Raw genomic sequence first — 15104 nt, 5'->3', positions numbered from 1 at the left:
ATTATATTCAGATTTATTTTTATTAACACCTTAACTTCGGAATTAATATTTTTAGTTCTTTAATGTAAAGTCCCAGTTCTGGGTGACATGGCAATCAACCGTGTTAATCCACCTAGGAAGACGTTGAGTGAATTCTTGTATATAATTTATTTTAGTAACGTATGAGGTATCAGTAATGTTTCGCACCTGATCTAATTATGACAAATAAAAAAAAGGATACAGAATGTTGTTTTATACGAGTATCGCTATCCTCTACATAGGTACAATTACTATGTCATTAATATTAATTTATCGCTCGCACATAATGAATGCGTTACATAATAGGTTCGAATTAACCACGTAAAGATAACTTTGACCCAAACGGTTCAAAATCAGGACTGGTACTAATTAATATTGTTACTAAACAATGGGTATATATTCTATGTACTCGACACAAGAAAATATGAAACTAATTTAATTATACACACAGTCGCTATACATATATACAAATCGCCAAGTGTAATGCAATCGTTGCAACTTAACCGTAGATATTTCCAGTAATGCAAAAATCGTAAAAATTAAGCTTCGAAGCACTCTGCGGAAACCGACTCGATTTCATAAATATAAATAATCTCTCGCGTGGGTAGCTGCGGATGATTTTTCCTTGCAAAGTCACAGAATTCGTAGATAGAGTTTTGGTGAAAATTTCTGTGAAATGTGTCCCTTTGTCAATGAACTTCCTTGGAAACGGCGTCGATTATCCTTTGGAACGTGGCGCTGTCCAAACCGCAGAAAGGCATGTCACGTGGAGACACGTACAGTGCTCTTCGTCTTCTTCGACGACGAAATATATCGTCGAACTCGTCATCCGTGGTCGGAGGGTTCACTTTAGCATAGTAAAGCGCTGCGAAGCCGCTGTAGATGAGGAGGGCTGCGGTGGCCAGCTGCAAAAGTTACGTTTTGCATTAGAAAATGGTTGACAACGGTGGCAGACATTTCCAATTACTAGGCACAGTATGCAAGAATATAAAAAAGTATTGGAAATAGTGTTCATAATATAATATTTACAGAGTAAAATAAATTTATATTTAGCTTCAATTTTTGTAGGTTCTCAGTCTATTGATTACTAAGTCGTTAGGATTACGTTGTTTATTAATTGAGGTCCCATATGTAAGTAGATATGATTATTATTAGTCTTGGTAGGGCGAGGTGAAAAGTCCGTCTTTTTAAAAGTTCCTGTCTGAACGCAGACAAAATATCGTTCCTATGCTCACAGAAAATTCATGCCCACTCAAAAAATAAAAATTTGTTGTCCATTTTCCACATGTAGACATTTAGGAAGGATACTTCTGTTATCTCATTTCTTTCAATACTTATACTATCATCTCACCAATCCATGTTTGTTTCAGGATTGCTTTTTATATTCAAACAGACCAACCACCACTTTTATTTTTTAAGAGAAGGGGAAGAATCGATCGAAACTTACTTGAAACACAGCCCAGAACTTGTAGCTGCCCTCGTTGATGAGGAAGTCGTAGTATCCGCCCCAATAGTCGACGTTGGAGTGCGCTATAGCCTTCATTTCTTTCTGATCGTCCATGTGATCGTCGTGATGATCGTGTTCGTAATCGTGTTCTTCCTGGTATCCGCGCCGGTACATTCTCGGGTGTCTAACAGTTGGGAAGAAGAGAACACTGATTAATCTTGTTTAAGCATCGTTAAATCCGCGCACCAACTCGGTGAACGGTTCGCGGAAGAGGGTTTCAAAATGGCTTACCTGTATGGCTGTACGGCCGTAACGGGCGTTGAATTTTTGTCGAATTCATCCTTACGCAGAGGTGTCTCGGTCTCATGAAAAACGGCACCAGAGACGCAAAGAAGCAGCAGAAGATAGCGACAGACTAAGTTCGGTCGTATTCTGTCTGAAATGTCCCAATGCATCTTTCTTTCTTTTATTGTATCTCCAAATATAATTACAATTTGTCCAGTAAGGACAAGCAGGTAACTTGTGATAGCAGGTGTAAAAATGGTGTATCTTAAAATTATTTATTTCGAGTTGAACGCTAAGATTAATTTGTCAATGAAAAAATAATTCTTTGTTGCGATAGTTGCCTATGAAAATAGATAATCTTGACATATAATCAAACGTAGAGTATGTACCCATAATTTCTCTTCTTCTCGTTTAACAGCAAACTGGTCAGGGAACCCTCTGTTTGAATCGGTTTGAATGGCGTTTTATTCCTCTCATTCGCGAACACGCTTTTCGTAGCACTTCTTGTTCATATCTCACAATTTTGCGAAGACGATTCACGTTCAGAGTTGGGCTAAACTCTCATTCAGATAAAGAATTTAACTAATGTTATTAGTTATATGTTAAACACGAATTACAATCAAATTATGCTTCACGTTGAAACGTAAGTTTAGCGGAATAACTACTAGAATAAATCTGTGCACAAAGTCTCTATTCTTTTATTCAAACAAGATTCTGCCCATCACTGTTCGCGGCTCAACTAGTTTATTTATTCCTCCGAGTTCATCGAAATCGTAGCACGTATGAAACCTTGCTGCATCGAACTTCCAACTACCGTTTCCTATCGGCGACGAGGACTCGTGATTGAGGAACCGTCAGTGATACAATCTGAGGAGCAACTGAAGAGATTCGTGGATCCAGTTCAAACATACTCCACGGTTCACGCGCACTGGTAACTGTATCAGCAGGAACGTTAAGCAAATCCAGCGTGCCACGCTAAAAGCCCTAATTGTTACAGATCTTACGTATCGTTTCGTCGTCTAGAAACACTTCAGACAGAAATTTGCTTATAGGTAAGTAAATGTCCTCGTTCATTCTCGTTCTTTCATCGACGGTTACATTCATCGTCCTGTTCCCATACAGACGTGACACTATGTATCTTAGCCACTTCCAATAGATGAGTCGAGGTCAATTTAGTTATACCACCATCCAAAAGAGATTCGAGTTAAAAGTATGGAGAAATTTAAATTATTCTTTACCTTCTGTTACAGGAAACTACGTCGTAGTAGCTTTGACGACACTGTCCTCGATCGACAATGTTTACCTCGTGGAATTTATTAACCCTTTGAACTCGAATGTCCCCTCTCAGGGGACGTTGGAAGTCCAGAAGACTTTGGTAGGGATCAGACAAGATAAATTCGTACACTTCCTTGGAGGTTTCCATTCAAGTAGCACGAACAAATAAATTAAAGTAGCATTACAATAAATTACATGCTTTCTGTGCTACATTATTTAATACAACATGGTTTCTTTTAGCACATTCTGCAGCAAAATGACTTCGAGTGCAAAGGGTTAACTGCGTTGTTGGTTGGAAGAAACAGATCAAATATATCTAGCAATAATAAGTAAAAAATAAATATCAGTCTATATTAATATACACTAATGTTAAAAAGTCTTTTTCTATGTTGCAGTCTGTTTCCAAGTACTTAAAGTGTCAAACGTATTTTGTTATAATTCGCGTCGCGTAATTCGCGTCAATTATAGCCTTTCTGTCTGGAGAACCACAGTTCCCACAGTAAAATTCCACTTGCTTCTCGTTACGGGTGTATCGTTGACTTTTGGGACCTTTAGCAAGGTAAACAACGTGGCCATGGTCCGGCATTGTCTTCGTTTCAAACCAATTTGAGCGTTTATCTGTTTTACACGTGAACCGTTTAGTGTCGAGCATTGAATGTGCGAATAACGGAAGGTTTTCTCCGTGCACGATGAAACTTTTTGATGTTGCCAGCATCCCCGCGAGGGATATCTAGGCGATGGGAACGCGAACGGGTCAGTTAGGCGAGGCACATCCTCCTGCGGTATTAGGCTACGCGATTAGCGACTCCTTAAGCAAGTCCCGTTGAAATAATACTCTAAACCAGCGGTAATTAGTACAATTGCGCGTTGTAAGTTCAGTTAGAAACTCCGTACGTTGTTGCTTGCATTGTGCATACATGCATGCAACATTGATCCAACGATCGACACGAACGATCCATGATAGACTAACGTAGTTTAGCACTTCTGTCTAATAACTTCAAGTTAGCTTGCGTTAGCTTGCATTTTACAACAAACAATAGTGTCTTTTACTTTACAAGTATCGTAAGTGAAATAAATTCGTCAGTCTTGTCAAGTTTGGTGAATTAGCTTTATTTTTTTAACGATGAAGTTTGTGAGCAATCCAGTAACCCTTTCAGACTTGGCGTCCACACTTCAGGACACATAAGACTCATACATTATCGACACTATCGTTTAAGACGAATGTTCTTATTTCTGCACATTAAGAAAGACCAGTTTTCCTCGAAAACTACACTATCAGGATTTTTATTTTTATTTTTTCCATAGTGATTTTAGCCCAAGTTAACCTTAAAAATTATATTGGTACGAGAAAAAAAAAAGAATAATTCAGGTCTGAAAGGGTTAATTCCACAGTAAGATTCGCAAGGCGAATTGCAAATGGCGTCGAGGCGCGTTGGGTGTTCCATTTCTTCGTTGGACGGTTATCGGAAGTCGCGGGGGAATTCTTATGTATTAAATGCATTATGCATACCCAGGATGCGCGAAAGTGTAATATGAAACGATATTTGGTATTCTCGGTGCGCGTTGAAATCGTGGAATCATACGTGAAAGGAAAACCGAGGATGAGATCCGAACGAGGTAAGCGTAATTGGTCGAAACGGAATGCGAGACTGTAATTCTTTCGATTCTGCCGATACTGACAAATTCCACCTCGTTATCCGTCCAAAAACTTGCGCCGTGACTCCTCGCGCGACGGTAAGAAGCAGCTATAACCGAATACGCCCGTTTCTCGGGAATTTACGAACGTGACAATGTCGAGGCTCGACGGCATTCACCACTTACCGAGGATTCACATGAAGGACCCTCTTTGGAAAACGAGTTCTAAAATTAAACTAACTTTTTCGGTGGCGGGGGCAATATGAAATGAATTACGAGAATTGCGATAGGTCCTTACTTTAATCATCTCCAGTACGCGTTTTCCGTAATATTTATCATGACTTTTTAGATTATATTTATGCACAAAGTTGGTTTCATTTCTGGGGTGACTTTTTAGATTATATTTATACACAAAGTTTGTTTCATTTCTGGGGTGAACCCCCTGTGCGATAGGAACTTTAAAGGTAGTCAGTACTGTGTCGATTTCTATTTGATAGAGAGGATCCTTCCTTTTAAGTGAGAAGTCATGGTGAGAGATTCATATGTATTGCATTTATGAAGTTAGTATTTTTAACCCTTAAATACCTTAAGTTTCAAATTTGATACCAGACTTTTAAATCGAATTTCACACTTGTAATAGGTTTGTTTTTAATATTTGATTCAATCAAATATTTAAAAAAAAAATTTAATTTGGAAAATCAGGCTTTCAAGGGTTAATATCACCTCGCCCTATAGATTCCTGCTAAGGATTTGGTAGGTCAAGCAATACTGTGTCCTATCACATTTCAAGATTGGTCGTTTATTAATTCCATACTCTCTAAATAAATAATACATAGGAGAATATTTACAAAACCCTTAACTATAATATTTACACATACAAAGTACATCCTCCGCACAGTAATTCTCAAGCTTAAGCAAGTAAAGTTATGTAACAGATACACGCGTATAAAAACAGTAGGAGAGCGAATGAAATGGGGTGGAACTCTCTTTGAGACCACTCTGAGACGTTATTAAACTATCAAAGATACTTTGGAGTTGCAGAAAGCTTAAACAAACATCAAAGATCCTCTGCAGTGAGTAAATAAAAGAAACGACAACAATTATTTTGCTCTCGTCAAGACTGACGTACCCATTCTTAAAGTAGTTTCGATGCCTACAATGCTTGTATTCATACTATTATAAATTTCTCAAATGGAAATCATCTATATGCAAAAACTATAAAATGCACACAGTATAAAATAATATAAAAAACATTGAAAGAAGAGTCAATATTATAATATTTGCAGAGTCAAATAAATTTCTATTCAGGTTCAATTTTTGTAGGTCTAATCATCGCTATGTTCGTCTCACAAGTGAAAGAAGTTAATCAATCGCTATTCTATGTAACCAATCCATACTTCTCCGCGAAGTTCTCCACTCCCTCGAGTACCCGTCCCGTAAGATCCCACCAGCTGGAGTCCATGTGCGATCTGGAGTGCGCGACAGCTTCCGCCAGATGATTGGGGAACGTGATCTTGTGTCTGGCTATGCTCTTCAGCACCAGGGCCGCGATGTAGATGATGAAGTAGATGCTGAAGTACAATGGAACGTACCAGAGCTTCTTCCCTATGTAGTAATAAGAGTAGGGCCTCTTGTCGAGCCTCTGGTCGTTCATTTCCGGCTGCTCGGTGTGATCGTGCTCGTGGTACTCCGGTATGTGATCGTAGATCACCTCGTGGTGGAAATCGTGATCGTCGCTGTAAGGAGGATGGTCCAGGTGGCCCGAGTACTCGATCGGTTTCGGTGGTGTGTCGCCGTTGTAAGACGAATCGGATGGAAAATCGGGGTAGTCGGAGTCGTGATCGTGAGAGTTGTAATGAGGGTCTGGTTTGTAGGAGTCTGGAGGCTGAAAATGAAGAGTCGCCAAGACGACATTGCTGCTATGAAAGTTTTCTAAAATAATATTGCAGGATAAATTTAACGCGTTGACTGCCAAAGTAATAATCGTGAAAATTCTTACGAGGCTAACATTTTGTTTCTATACAATTATAGATGACGAAATCTATAAATCTACATATAATTTTTAATAATAATAATATAATCTACAAATAGTTTTTCCCAACACCTCACTTTCAGGATTAACGTATTTATTCCTCGGTGAAAACCCTAGTCGTCCATAAATGGAAGACAGGACTCTTCGTTAAGGAAAATTCCAAAAGCGTCGATAAAAATAAATCTGAATATGATTTGTGAATTTGAAGGGGTTAAAAAATAAAATACTACAAGAGGCAACTACTCGAGACAAAATGTTAATCTTGTAGAGGTATTCGGGAGTTTTAGTCTGGCAGCCAACGTTCCGAGGTAATTTTCATGATTTGTGCACACAACGTACCTTGTCGTTCGTGTCGAAGTCTTGGTAATCGTTCATCGACAGAGGTTTAGAAATCGGCTTATCGCCGAGGTAGTCCGGTGGCTTGGCAATCGGCTTATCGCTGAGGTACTCCGACGGCTTCGAGTTCGGTTTGTTGTTGAAATAGTCTGGTGGTTTGTAGTCGTAGCTGTCCGAGAATATTGGCTTAGAGAAGTCGAAGCTGCTCGAAGATGGTGGACCGCTGGGAGAGTCATCAGGTGGTCCACTGGGTGGACCACTGGGAGAATCATCGGATGGGCCACTTGGTGGTCCCATTGGTGGGCCAATTGGTGAAGCATTCGGAGGACCATTCGGTGGACCACTCGGTGGACCACTCGGTGGACCACTCGGTGGACCACTCGGTGGACGAATAGGTCTCGAGACTTGTTTCGCGTCGTTTGCAGGACCTCTATTCTTGAAAGAAATGATCGATGGCGGATGGTATCTGTCTTGAATTGTTTTCTTCGAATTTAACTTTGCTATCATCTCGTGGTCCAGCGTCGAGTATCTATCAATCAAATCGAAGTACAATAATTTTGCTACCTCGAACACCTTTTCGTTTCATCACCTCTGAATAATGAAGTAGTCGTAAATGTTTTTCTGTACCTTACTGGTGAATAATTAGCAGCTTCCCCGTTCTGCAATTTCGGAATTTTCGGCGCAATGTAAACTGGTGACATCGTGATGGCGATGTGTTTGATGCTCCTGCCCTCGTCTTGGGTTCCATTGCTCGGATAGATCATTCTGAACGTGAACGGTGGAAAATTATTTTGCCATTTGTAACGGAAAACTTCATTTCGAGCTACCAGTATTTGTAAATCGAATTCAACAGCGATTAAATAGTTATTTTTATTTTTAAACAAGGAAATCTAACCTGGTGATCCACGAGGTCTGGTCGTTGCTACTATCTGTTTCTTCCTGGCCGTTTCGCGATACTTTCGCGTATGACATCACTTCTGGCAAACTCGTGGCGGTTGATAGGTCCACTAAAAGAAGCGAAATTAATACAGGCATCATCTTGTCTGCCGTTTGAAGATGAATGATCGAGGGACTCCGACTCTGTCTGCTATATAGACTCGTAACTGTAACTGCCGAGCGAGAAACTGTAAATGTATCGTCCAAGCTCCGATTCTAAATATCCTCGTATTTAACTTGTTTCTTAGCTTCCATTCTCTCCACCTAACGACTTTATAATAATTAATGGAAAAATATTCGAGTCCAACGTCACGATTTCTTTTTAATCTCTCTTAGTTTTAATTAATTTCAACGTTGCATAGATTCGCGAACAGACAAAACATCTTCCACGAGCACGAAGGTGCTAATGGCTTCGAACGAGGGTTGACAAAATCGTTCTAATCTGTTCCACAAACTGTAACACACCGTTACGAGGATTCCTGCATACCGAAATGTGCCGAGTAAGGAAACAAATGATCGTTATGTCCTTGACCGGAAAATTCCTGATACACCCAATAACTAAGAAAAGCTTTTTTACGTTGCTTTTGATTTACGATGCACGTATCACTATCAGAGGAAATAATTGAGGCAATAAGGAAGTGTTTTCACTTATTTATAGTTCCTTTTATTTTTCCATTGAAACTATGAATCCACGAACGGAGGATAATTAATAATTATCCCCTTTACGAATGTACATTGTGCGAGGCTCGCAATTACGCGCTATTTCCCGCATAATTATATCACATTGTTCTTTCGCAGCACTATCATTAGCTTTTCATCGTTTAGTAACTTCGAGCGTTTTGTATATTTGTCCAGATTGGACATTGTCGTGCGTATTTTGTATAGTACCTACAAGATCAGGATCGATTAGTGTGACGACTAAACTATTGACTTTATCACGTAATGGTAAGCATTCTATCCATTCCTCAGAGTCTAATCGAATGAAAGTTACGATGTTATTATTAGACTGCGAATCTTTATGCAAAATAAAATCTTCGCGAACGTACCTAGAAAAATCGAACCTAAATCGGAATTTATTGTATTCTGGAAATATTATAATGCAAACTTTACTTTCAATATTTTTTTTATATTATTGCATACTGCCTGCAGGTTTTGTAGTTTCTAACATATTCGAATCTCCTATAAATGCATAAAAATTCCCTGTCTAGTTATTATTATTTTTACAGATCGTAAGGAAAGTGAAATTCGACGTTGTAACGTAACAAAGTTGAAGATCACACGATCGAGGTACCAGCGTTAGATAGCAGTTAGGTTCCATATAACGAGCCCGCGGTGTTAGCATTAATATAAACGCCGGTCTGGTGATTTCAATGCGTGGTAAGAGTATCATCGACGGGCTCAAAGTGTTAATATAAACTATTAAACAACCGTACAGTATCTGCGAAACTTGCGTCAATCGATACGCTCGTATTTTTACATTCACGTTACACTATTTAGGAGAAAAAAAAATATATATATATAACGCTCCAACAACGATAACAAATATACTCTTTTCATGCGTTTCAACGTATTCTATTAACACTTATGCTTATTAAAATTACATCAAACTCTATTTAATATCTGATATCCTCCTTTAAACGTAGAAACTACGCTGTCTTTATTTTATATTAATCTATGAACAAAAGAGTGTACAAAATAGAGAGTCAACGTTACCCTAAACATTAAAAAGCAAATGTTACATTTACATTTGGAATCGTTACGTCGCTACATGTTCGATACTAAAAAAAAAAAATATTTAACAAAAGTAACGCGATATTTGACATTGTGAAGTACATGCACGATGGTAATTAAAGTGTAACCCGACCTTTGAATAACGGATAAATAAATTTTAGAGCATTGTGTACAACTAGTTTCATTATACAGATACGCTTGTATAGACTATGGTCGTGATTGTGTGTGGTTATCGATCGCAATAATTGTACGTAAAGTACGCTCGTAATTATCTGAACGAACATATTAAGATGTTTAATATTATTTTTCTGAATTATTGGTACAGCGATGTGTACCTATAACAATCTAGACTGTGAAATATTTCTTTGACGAGCCTTAAACATAATTTTATTTGAAAAAATGAATGCGTTACGTAATGATCGTATATCTTTTTATTTTAAAAACTTGCATCTCTTCTTATAATTACGAAAAGTGAGACAAAGTATTGTTCTAACAATCACGAGCAGTACTATCTTTACCCAAGCAATCTTGAACTAGATATGAGTATACAGTGTTTGTACAAGCAGGAGGCACGATGAGAAATATCCATCGCATTATTTCTTCATCGTTATTGCTTCATTTACAGCCATTGATAAAATGATTGCAAACACAGAGGAAAGCACAGGCGTTTCGAAACTTGTTAAACAACGAAACAAGCCTGTTTAATACGGAAAACTCTTTCTTTTCATGCCTCTAGCGTAATTTTATCAACGACTGTAACACTCTGCTTGATTGAGAATTGATTTATTATCGATAAGAAATCAAATCGAAGGGAAGAGCATCGAGATCTCTAGAGGAACTTCATTTCTTGTCGTTAGGTTGGCTCTCGACGGTGACGTTAGATCGATTTTGATCGTCGCTTTCGAAGCTTGGATTAGTCGTGCCGTTCTGTTTAAAACTATCTTTCGCTCGATCGCGTTCGTCGGTTTCCGTTTTGTTGATCCTCTTCGCGTCAAACTTTTTCCTACTCTTGTCCTCCGCCTTCTCGATCTTATTGAGGTTCTTCGCGTTGTTTACCAGTTCGATATTATTCGCGGGTTGTCTCTCTTCTTCCTTCGAGAATTTCGTGTTCTCCTGCTCATTCGCGAAGCTCTGATTGTCTATTCCATCCAGATCGTTAGACCCCTTCTCCTTTTCCTCGTTGCTGCGTTGCTTCTCCTCCAGCCCTATCTCGATGATGCCGCTCTCCACGCCATTTTGGTTCTCCACTTTCTTGGGCTTCTTCTTCACGATGTCGTTCCCTTCTACCTGTGGACGTTTCTTCAGGTACGCCACGTTGAAGATGTAGTACATCATGCCGGTGATAAGAGTTACCACCGCGAATATGCGATAGGTTGGTCGAGTTCCGAACGCTTTCATCAGATAACCGCCGATCAAGCTTCCAGATCCTTTGCCTGGAATATTAATAGTTTCATGGATTGATCGTAGGAACAGAAATGTTTGGAGTTCAACTTTGGACATCCATATTGTTTTGGTATCTTGAAAGTTCTATTTTCTAGGCTTATAGTCAATATATCACTCAACTGTTGCCCGGAAAACATTAGACATGTATTTTTTTTATATCGCCTAATATTCATGTTCGACGGGTGGAAACTACCCTCGAAGTTGTGAACGAAATACCTATTTAATTAAATTCCTAAAAAAAACTAGCAGAGATAAAAGAAAACGTTAAGTACAAAAAATATTTGGTTTTTAACGAACAACAACATGGACTAAATATGAATGGTATCAAGAAATAGGTGGCGCTAACATTAAATTATTTTTATGTATCTCTGCTTTTTCAGACGTTCAATTAAATAGGTATTTCGTTCACAACTTCGGGGACAGTTTTCACCCCTTGAACACGAATATTAGGCGATATAAAAAAATACGTGTCTAATGTTTTTCAATGCTCTACCTGTTTATCAGGTTTCATAAAAATCGACGTGTAACAGTTGGGTGATATTTCAAGTTTGATTTTATCTGTACGCAAGGCTAAAGCTCATGACGACAATATTGATGCCTGGCATCGTTTCTCGTTAAATAAAAAAATTGTCAGAGGATGCGTAAAGTAAGATTTAATCGATCACTAACCGACTCCATAATAAACGCCGCCCAAAAGTCCTTGTATCGAGCTGTCAGTGGTGGTGGTGGACAATTTCGCTGCGTAAGTAACAGCGGCGGTAAAACTAAGCGATAAAGTGACAGATTCTAATGCCTCGAAGATGAGAGTGTGCCACGGGTTGTATATCAACGAGTAGCCTGCGAAAAGAAGTAACCATGAATATCGAAAATTTCAAATTTTTCGAATCTAGTGACGATTTTGGCAGGACAAAGGGACCTGTTTACTCGATAAATTTGAATCGTACCATAGAAATTATGGTAAAAAGAATAGCATGTTTGTTACAGTATCAAGATCATCGGATCTAACAGGGAGGAGGGATGCTTACCACAGAGTCTTATGGCGTAAAAAATGAAGCCTATGAAAAGTACATTGGCATGGCCGATCTTTGATATGATTGGGCCAGATAGGACCAGTAATGGTATACCGGCTATACCGCCTACGGTTATGGTGATACCCATGAGTGATCTTGATCCTCCTAAATCTTGTATCAACCAAAACAGGAACGATTCGATGTAGCCCCAAGCGGTTCCTATAAGAAAAAATTGCACGTTATAAAACTCATCTGTACACCGATCGAACGTCGCGTAACTCGAGTCACGTAAAGAATTCAGATACACAAAAATGTCTGGTTTAACTAGAACGATCGACACCGAAAGACGTGCCGTTTAAACGTTCACGTGATGATGCGATATCGATGTGGAATGTCAATGCCACTGCAATTTCGGTGTGTCAAAGACTAGCGGAAACGAGCAATAACGAAGGTTGCGCAACTTAAGGTCTGTGTTCATTTTCGCACACTCATCGCTACGTCCAAGAGCGTTTAGGAAATCTACGATCTTTTATGATTCTTAAGAGTGCATTCTTACCTAGGATGAAGCAGGCGATGAACAGAGCGGCAGCTTCTATGTTCCTCAAAACGGTAAAAACGTCGCGAACGATGTTGCTAGCTGGAGATTTGAATTCCAAGTTGATGGCGAGCATCAATATTCCGGACATGAGCTTCAGCGCTGCGTACAGATAAAACGCAGGCCTGGGAAGATACAATTTTTAATGTAATTGTCGTGTCATGATCGTAAGTTTCTAGAGGGTTAAATACATATGAATCATGTGAGCCTATTTCGATTTAAATCGACCATCTCGATTTTATGAACAGCGATATCAAAATTTTGTTATTTTAACACAGACCCTTATGGAACATTCAGATTTTTACGTGAATTGTTTCAATATAAATCAAAATGAAAATTAGGAACTAAAAAGAAAAACAGGGACGACCAGGCGTCGAACCCTTCCAAATTCTACCAATCGCACACGACTCACGGAATGTAAATACATGTATAAAGTGCAACTGATTAAACCCAAATTAATTTGTTAAGATGTTTGATAAGTAATTATAAACAGAGCATCAGTGAATGAGAAAGATGTACCTATTAGGAAAGTACAATTCCGAATTTTTACCTGAAATCCGTGTAGCTCTTGCCGGTGCTCGCGTAATCGATAAGGAGTCCAGAAAGTGGCGACGATATCATACCGCCTATACTGCCATAAATTCTCTGAAGGCCATAGTCGGCCTTTTGTTCCCTCAGTATCGCGATCACCGCACCTTCGAACATGGCGAACGTGGTGCCACCGATGACACCTGCAAAGTTAATAAATCCGTGGATTATTCTTTAAGTATACTAGAAGTGTTCTCGTTATCGCTAGTTTCTTTAACCCAGATATGGCTGAATTATCTATTGCTATTTCCAAAAAAATGTCTTACTACAAGTCGTTTATTTACAACACAGGTGACAGTAAATCAATCAATCGATCAATCAATTTTTAAGACGAAAAGTTAAAGAAAACAAATCTGCGCAGAATTCATTTTAGCGAAGATCGAAAAATAAGTACCAGTTTAATATTCGATAAAAATAAGTTTTAGTTGTATAGAAACGAAGTGTTAGACTCATATTTTTCACAAGTATTAGTCCGGCAGTCAACGTGTCAATTCGAAACAGATTTTAAATCCTCTTGGTAAGAACATGAGTCATAACTGGGTTAATTAAATCGCGTAAGAAAGACCTGTACTCACTGATAAATACCCTAATGGCAAAGTACATCCAGAAGGTCGTGCTCACGTTGTATTCGACGACTGTGTCCTTGTTCGAACACATTTCCGTGCGGGGTGCGGTGACGATGCACCTTTTGCTGCACTCTTCGGTGCTCAGGATCCTGTAAGGCTCCGAACTCAACGAGTAATTGTACAGGGGTAGATTTAGGACGATTCTCTCGGTTTCCAGATCAGGGTTTCCGCACGTGATTTTCTGAAACTTGTCCTCGGCCCATGCTACTTCTTCGGACGAGTATCTTCTTCGTTTGGCATCGCGATCCTCGTCAGTCGCTTCGAGACTCTTCAGCTTCGATTTGTACGAGTGATGGTTTATCGTTTGACTGACGTTATCCTAACCGAAGAAAAAACTTAAATCAATGCAAAAAGTTCATTCCTTTTGTATCAGTCCAATGTAAATATCAATTGGAAGCTTTGCAAATACGAGGAATGGAAATTGAAACTTTGCAGTCTCAAAGGCAAATATTAATTAAAGTAGAATAAGACCTGAAGTAGAATTGAAGCGAAGAGGTATTCTTGAACTTTGACTCTTAGGTCTGGGTGATCTAAAGTACCTGGTTATATCCTAGTTTTATTTTTTATGTTTGTAATATTTATGAGGGTGTTACCTTGTGCGTTATGATTGGGTTGAAGGCGCAAAGGGTCCTGTTCTCATAGATCCTGTTCGACTTGGCTGTGTCCAAGGTTGAAGTTTCAAAGTCTTCGATAAATCCCGACACCATACATCCGAATTCATACAGTTGATTCGCTGGGAAGAAGTACTCGTTCCTCGAGACCTGTCGTATGGACGTTTTGAAGTACTCGTTGTTCTTCAATTTCCGGTGCTCCCTCATATCTTCGTCTTTGTTCTACAAAAAGGGAAAAGGTTCTCTTTGTTCTATCAAACACATACGCTGTTGACTGCTGTGACATTTTTCTTGAGCTCAACACTGAATGAACTGTTGGAGTCGATGCAATATTAATGCACTAGTACTAATAAAAGTAAAGTTATACAAAATTCCATAGGTACAAAACTTATGAACAGCAATTTGTTAAATGGAAAAATGAAATTTTTATCTTGATCGTACCAGTTGATGCACTATTAATGCACTACTATTAATGAAAGCAGGAATATGCAAAATTTCACAGGACCAACGTACAGCAGTTTATTAAATGGAACAAT

General features: G+C 38.8%; 3 protein-coding genes across 5 annotated transcripts in view; all 3 read right to left on the bottom strand.

The window, feature by feature from the left end:
* Window positions 1–281: 281 nt before the first annotated feature.
* LOC128896057 (uncharacterized) lies at window positions 282–2218 on the bottom strand. Of its 2 annotated transcripts, XM_054159202.1 has the most exons (4): window positions 2140–2218; window positions 1757–1901; window positions 1466–1649; window positions 282–923 (listed from the first exon to the last, which is right to left on the bottom strand). In XM_054159202.1, the coding sequence occupies exons 1-4, from the start codon at window positions 2141–2143 to the stop codon at window positions 708–710; spliced, it is 549 nt and encodes a 182-aa protein (XP_054015177.1). In that variant the 5' UTR covers window positions 2144–2218; the 3' UTR covers window positions 282–707. The 2 variants fall into 2 exon arrangements, with proteins under 2 accessions (XP_054015177.1, XP_054015176.1); XM_054159201.1 differs by lacking the exon at window positions 2140–2218 and having other exon boundaries at window positions 1757–1942.
* Window positions 2219–6038: 3820 nt separating this feature from the next.
* Window positions 6039–8119, bottom strand: LOC128895829 (uncharacterized). The gene is made up of 4 exons (XM_054158767.1): window positions 7924–8119; window positions 7656–7778; window positions 7032–7557; window positions 6039–6545 (listed from the first exon to the last, which is right to left on the bottom strand). The coding sequence occupies exons 1-4, from the start codon at window positions 8064–8066 to the stop codon at window positions 6039–6041; spliced, it is 1299 nt and encodes a 432-aa protein (XP_054014742.1). The 5' UTR covers window positions 8067–8119.
* A 486-nt stretch (window positions 8120–8605) lies between these two features.
* LOC128896056 (uncharacterized) overlaps window positions 8606–15104 on the bottom strand; it is a 24137-nt gene continuing 17638 nt past the window's right edge. For both annotated transcript variants that reach the window (XM_054159199.1, XM_054159200.1), the window contains 7 exons: window positions 14551–14790; window positions 13907–14276; window positions 13294–13474; window positions 12705–12868; window positions 12164–12367; window positions 11808–11975; window positions 8606–11128 (listed from right to left, as the gene is read on the bottom strand). In XM_054159199.1, the coding sequence (XP_054015174.1) occupies window positions 10536–11128; window positions 11808–11975; window positions 12164–12367; window positions 12705–12868; window positions 13294–13474; window positions 13907–14276; window positions 14551–14790 (1920 nt within the window). In that variant the 3' untranslated portion in view covers window positions 8606–10535. The remainder of the gene's footprint in view (window positions 11129–11807; window positions 11976–12163; window positions 12368–12704; window positions 12869–13293; window positions 13475–13906; window positions 14277–14550; window positions 14791–15104) is intronic.

The sequence above is a fragment of the Hylaeus anthracinus genome, unplaced genomic scaffold, assembly GCF_026225885.1.
Source record: "Hylaeus anthracinus isolate JK02 unplaced genomic scaffold, UHH_iyHylAnth1.0_haploid 5, whole genome shotgun sequence".
NCBI classification, from domain to species: Eukaryota; Metazoa; Arthropoda; class Insecta; order Hymenoptera; family Colletidae; genus Hylaeus; species Hylaeus anthracinus.
The sequence above is the reverse complement of the archived record's forward strand: the minus strand, read 5'-3'. Positions and strand labels throughout refer to the sequence as shown.

What these genes read in the sequence shown, in the direction of transcription:
- LOC128896057 (XM_054159201.1), bottom strand. Translation starts at nt 1,920, where the DNA reads ATGCATTGGGACATTTCAGACAGAATACGACCGAACTTAGTCTGTCGC. An exon ending in ACGGCCGTACAGCCATACAG is followed by an intron (nt 1,650 to 1,756) that starts GTAAGCCATTTT and finishes CCCAACTGTTAG; the next exon opens with ACACCCGAGAATGTACCGGC. An exon ending in AGTTCTGGGCTGTGTTTCAA is followed by an intron (nt 924 to 1,465) that starts GTAAGTTTCGAT and finishes TAACTTTTGCAG; the next exon opens with CTGGCCACCGCAGCCCTCCT.
- LOC128895829 (XM_054158767.1), bottom strand. Translation starts at nt 8,066, where the DNA reads ATGATGCCTGTATTAATTTCGCTTCTTTTAGTGGACCTATCAACCGCC. An exon ending in CAGACCTCGTGGATCACCAG is followed by an intron (nt 7,779 to 7,923) that starts GTTAGATTTCCT and finishes GATCTATCCGAG; the next exon opens with CAATGGAACCCAAGACGAGG. An exon ending in GCTAATTATTCACCAGTAAG is followed by an intron (nt 7,558 to 7,655) that starts GTACAGAAAAAC and finishes TTTGATTGATAG; the next exon opens with ATACTCGACGCTGGACCACG.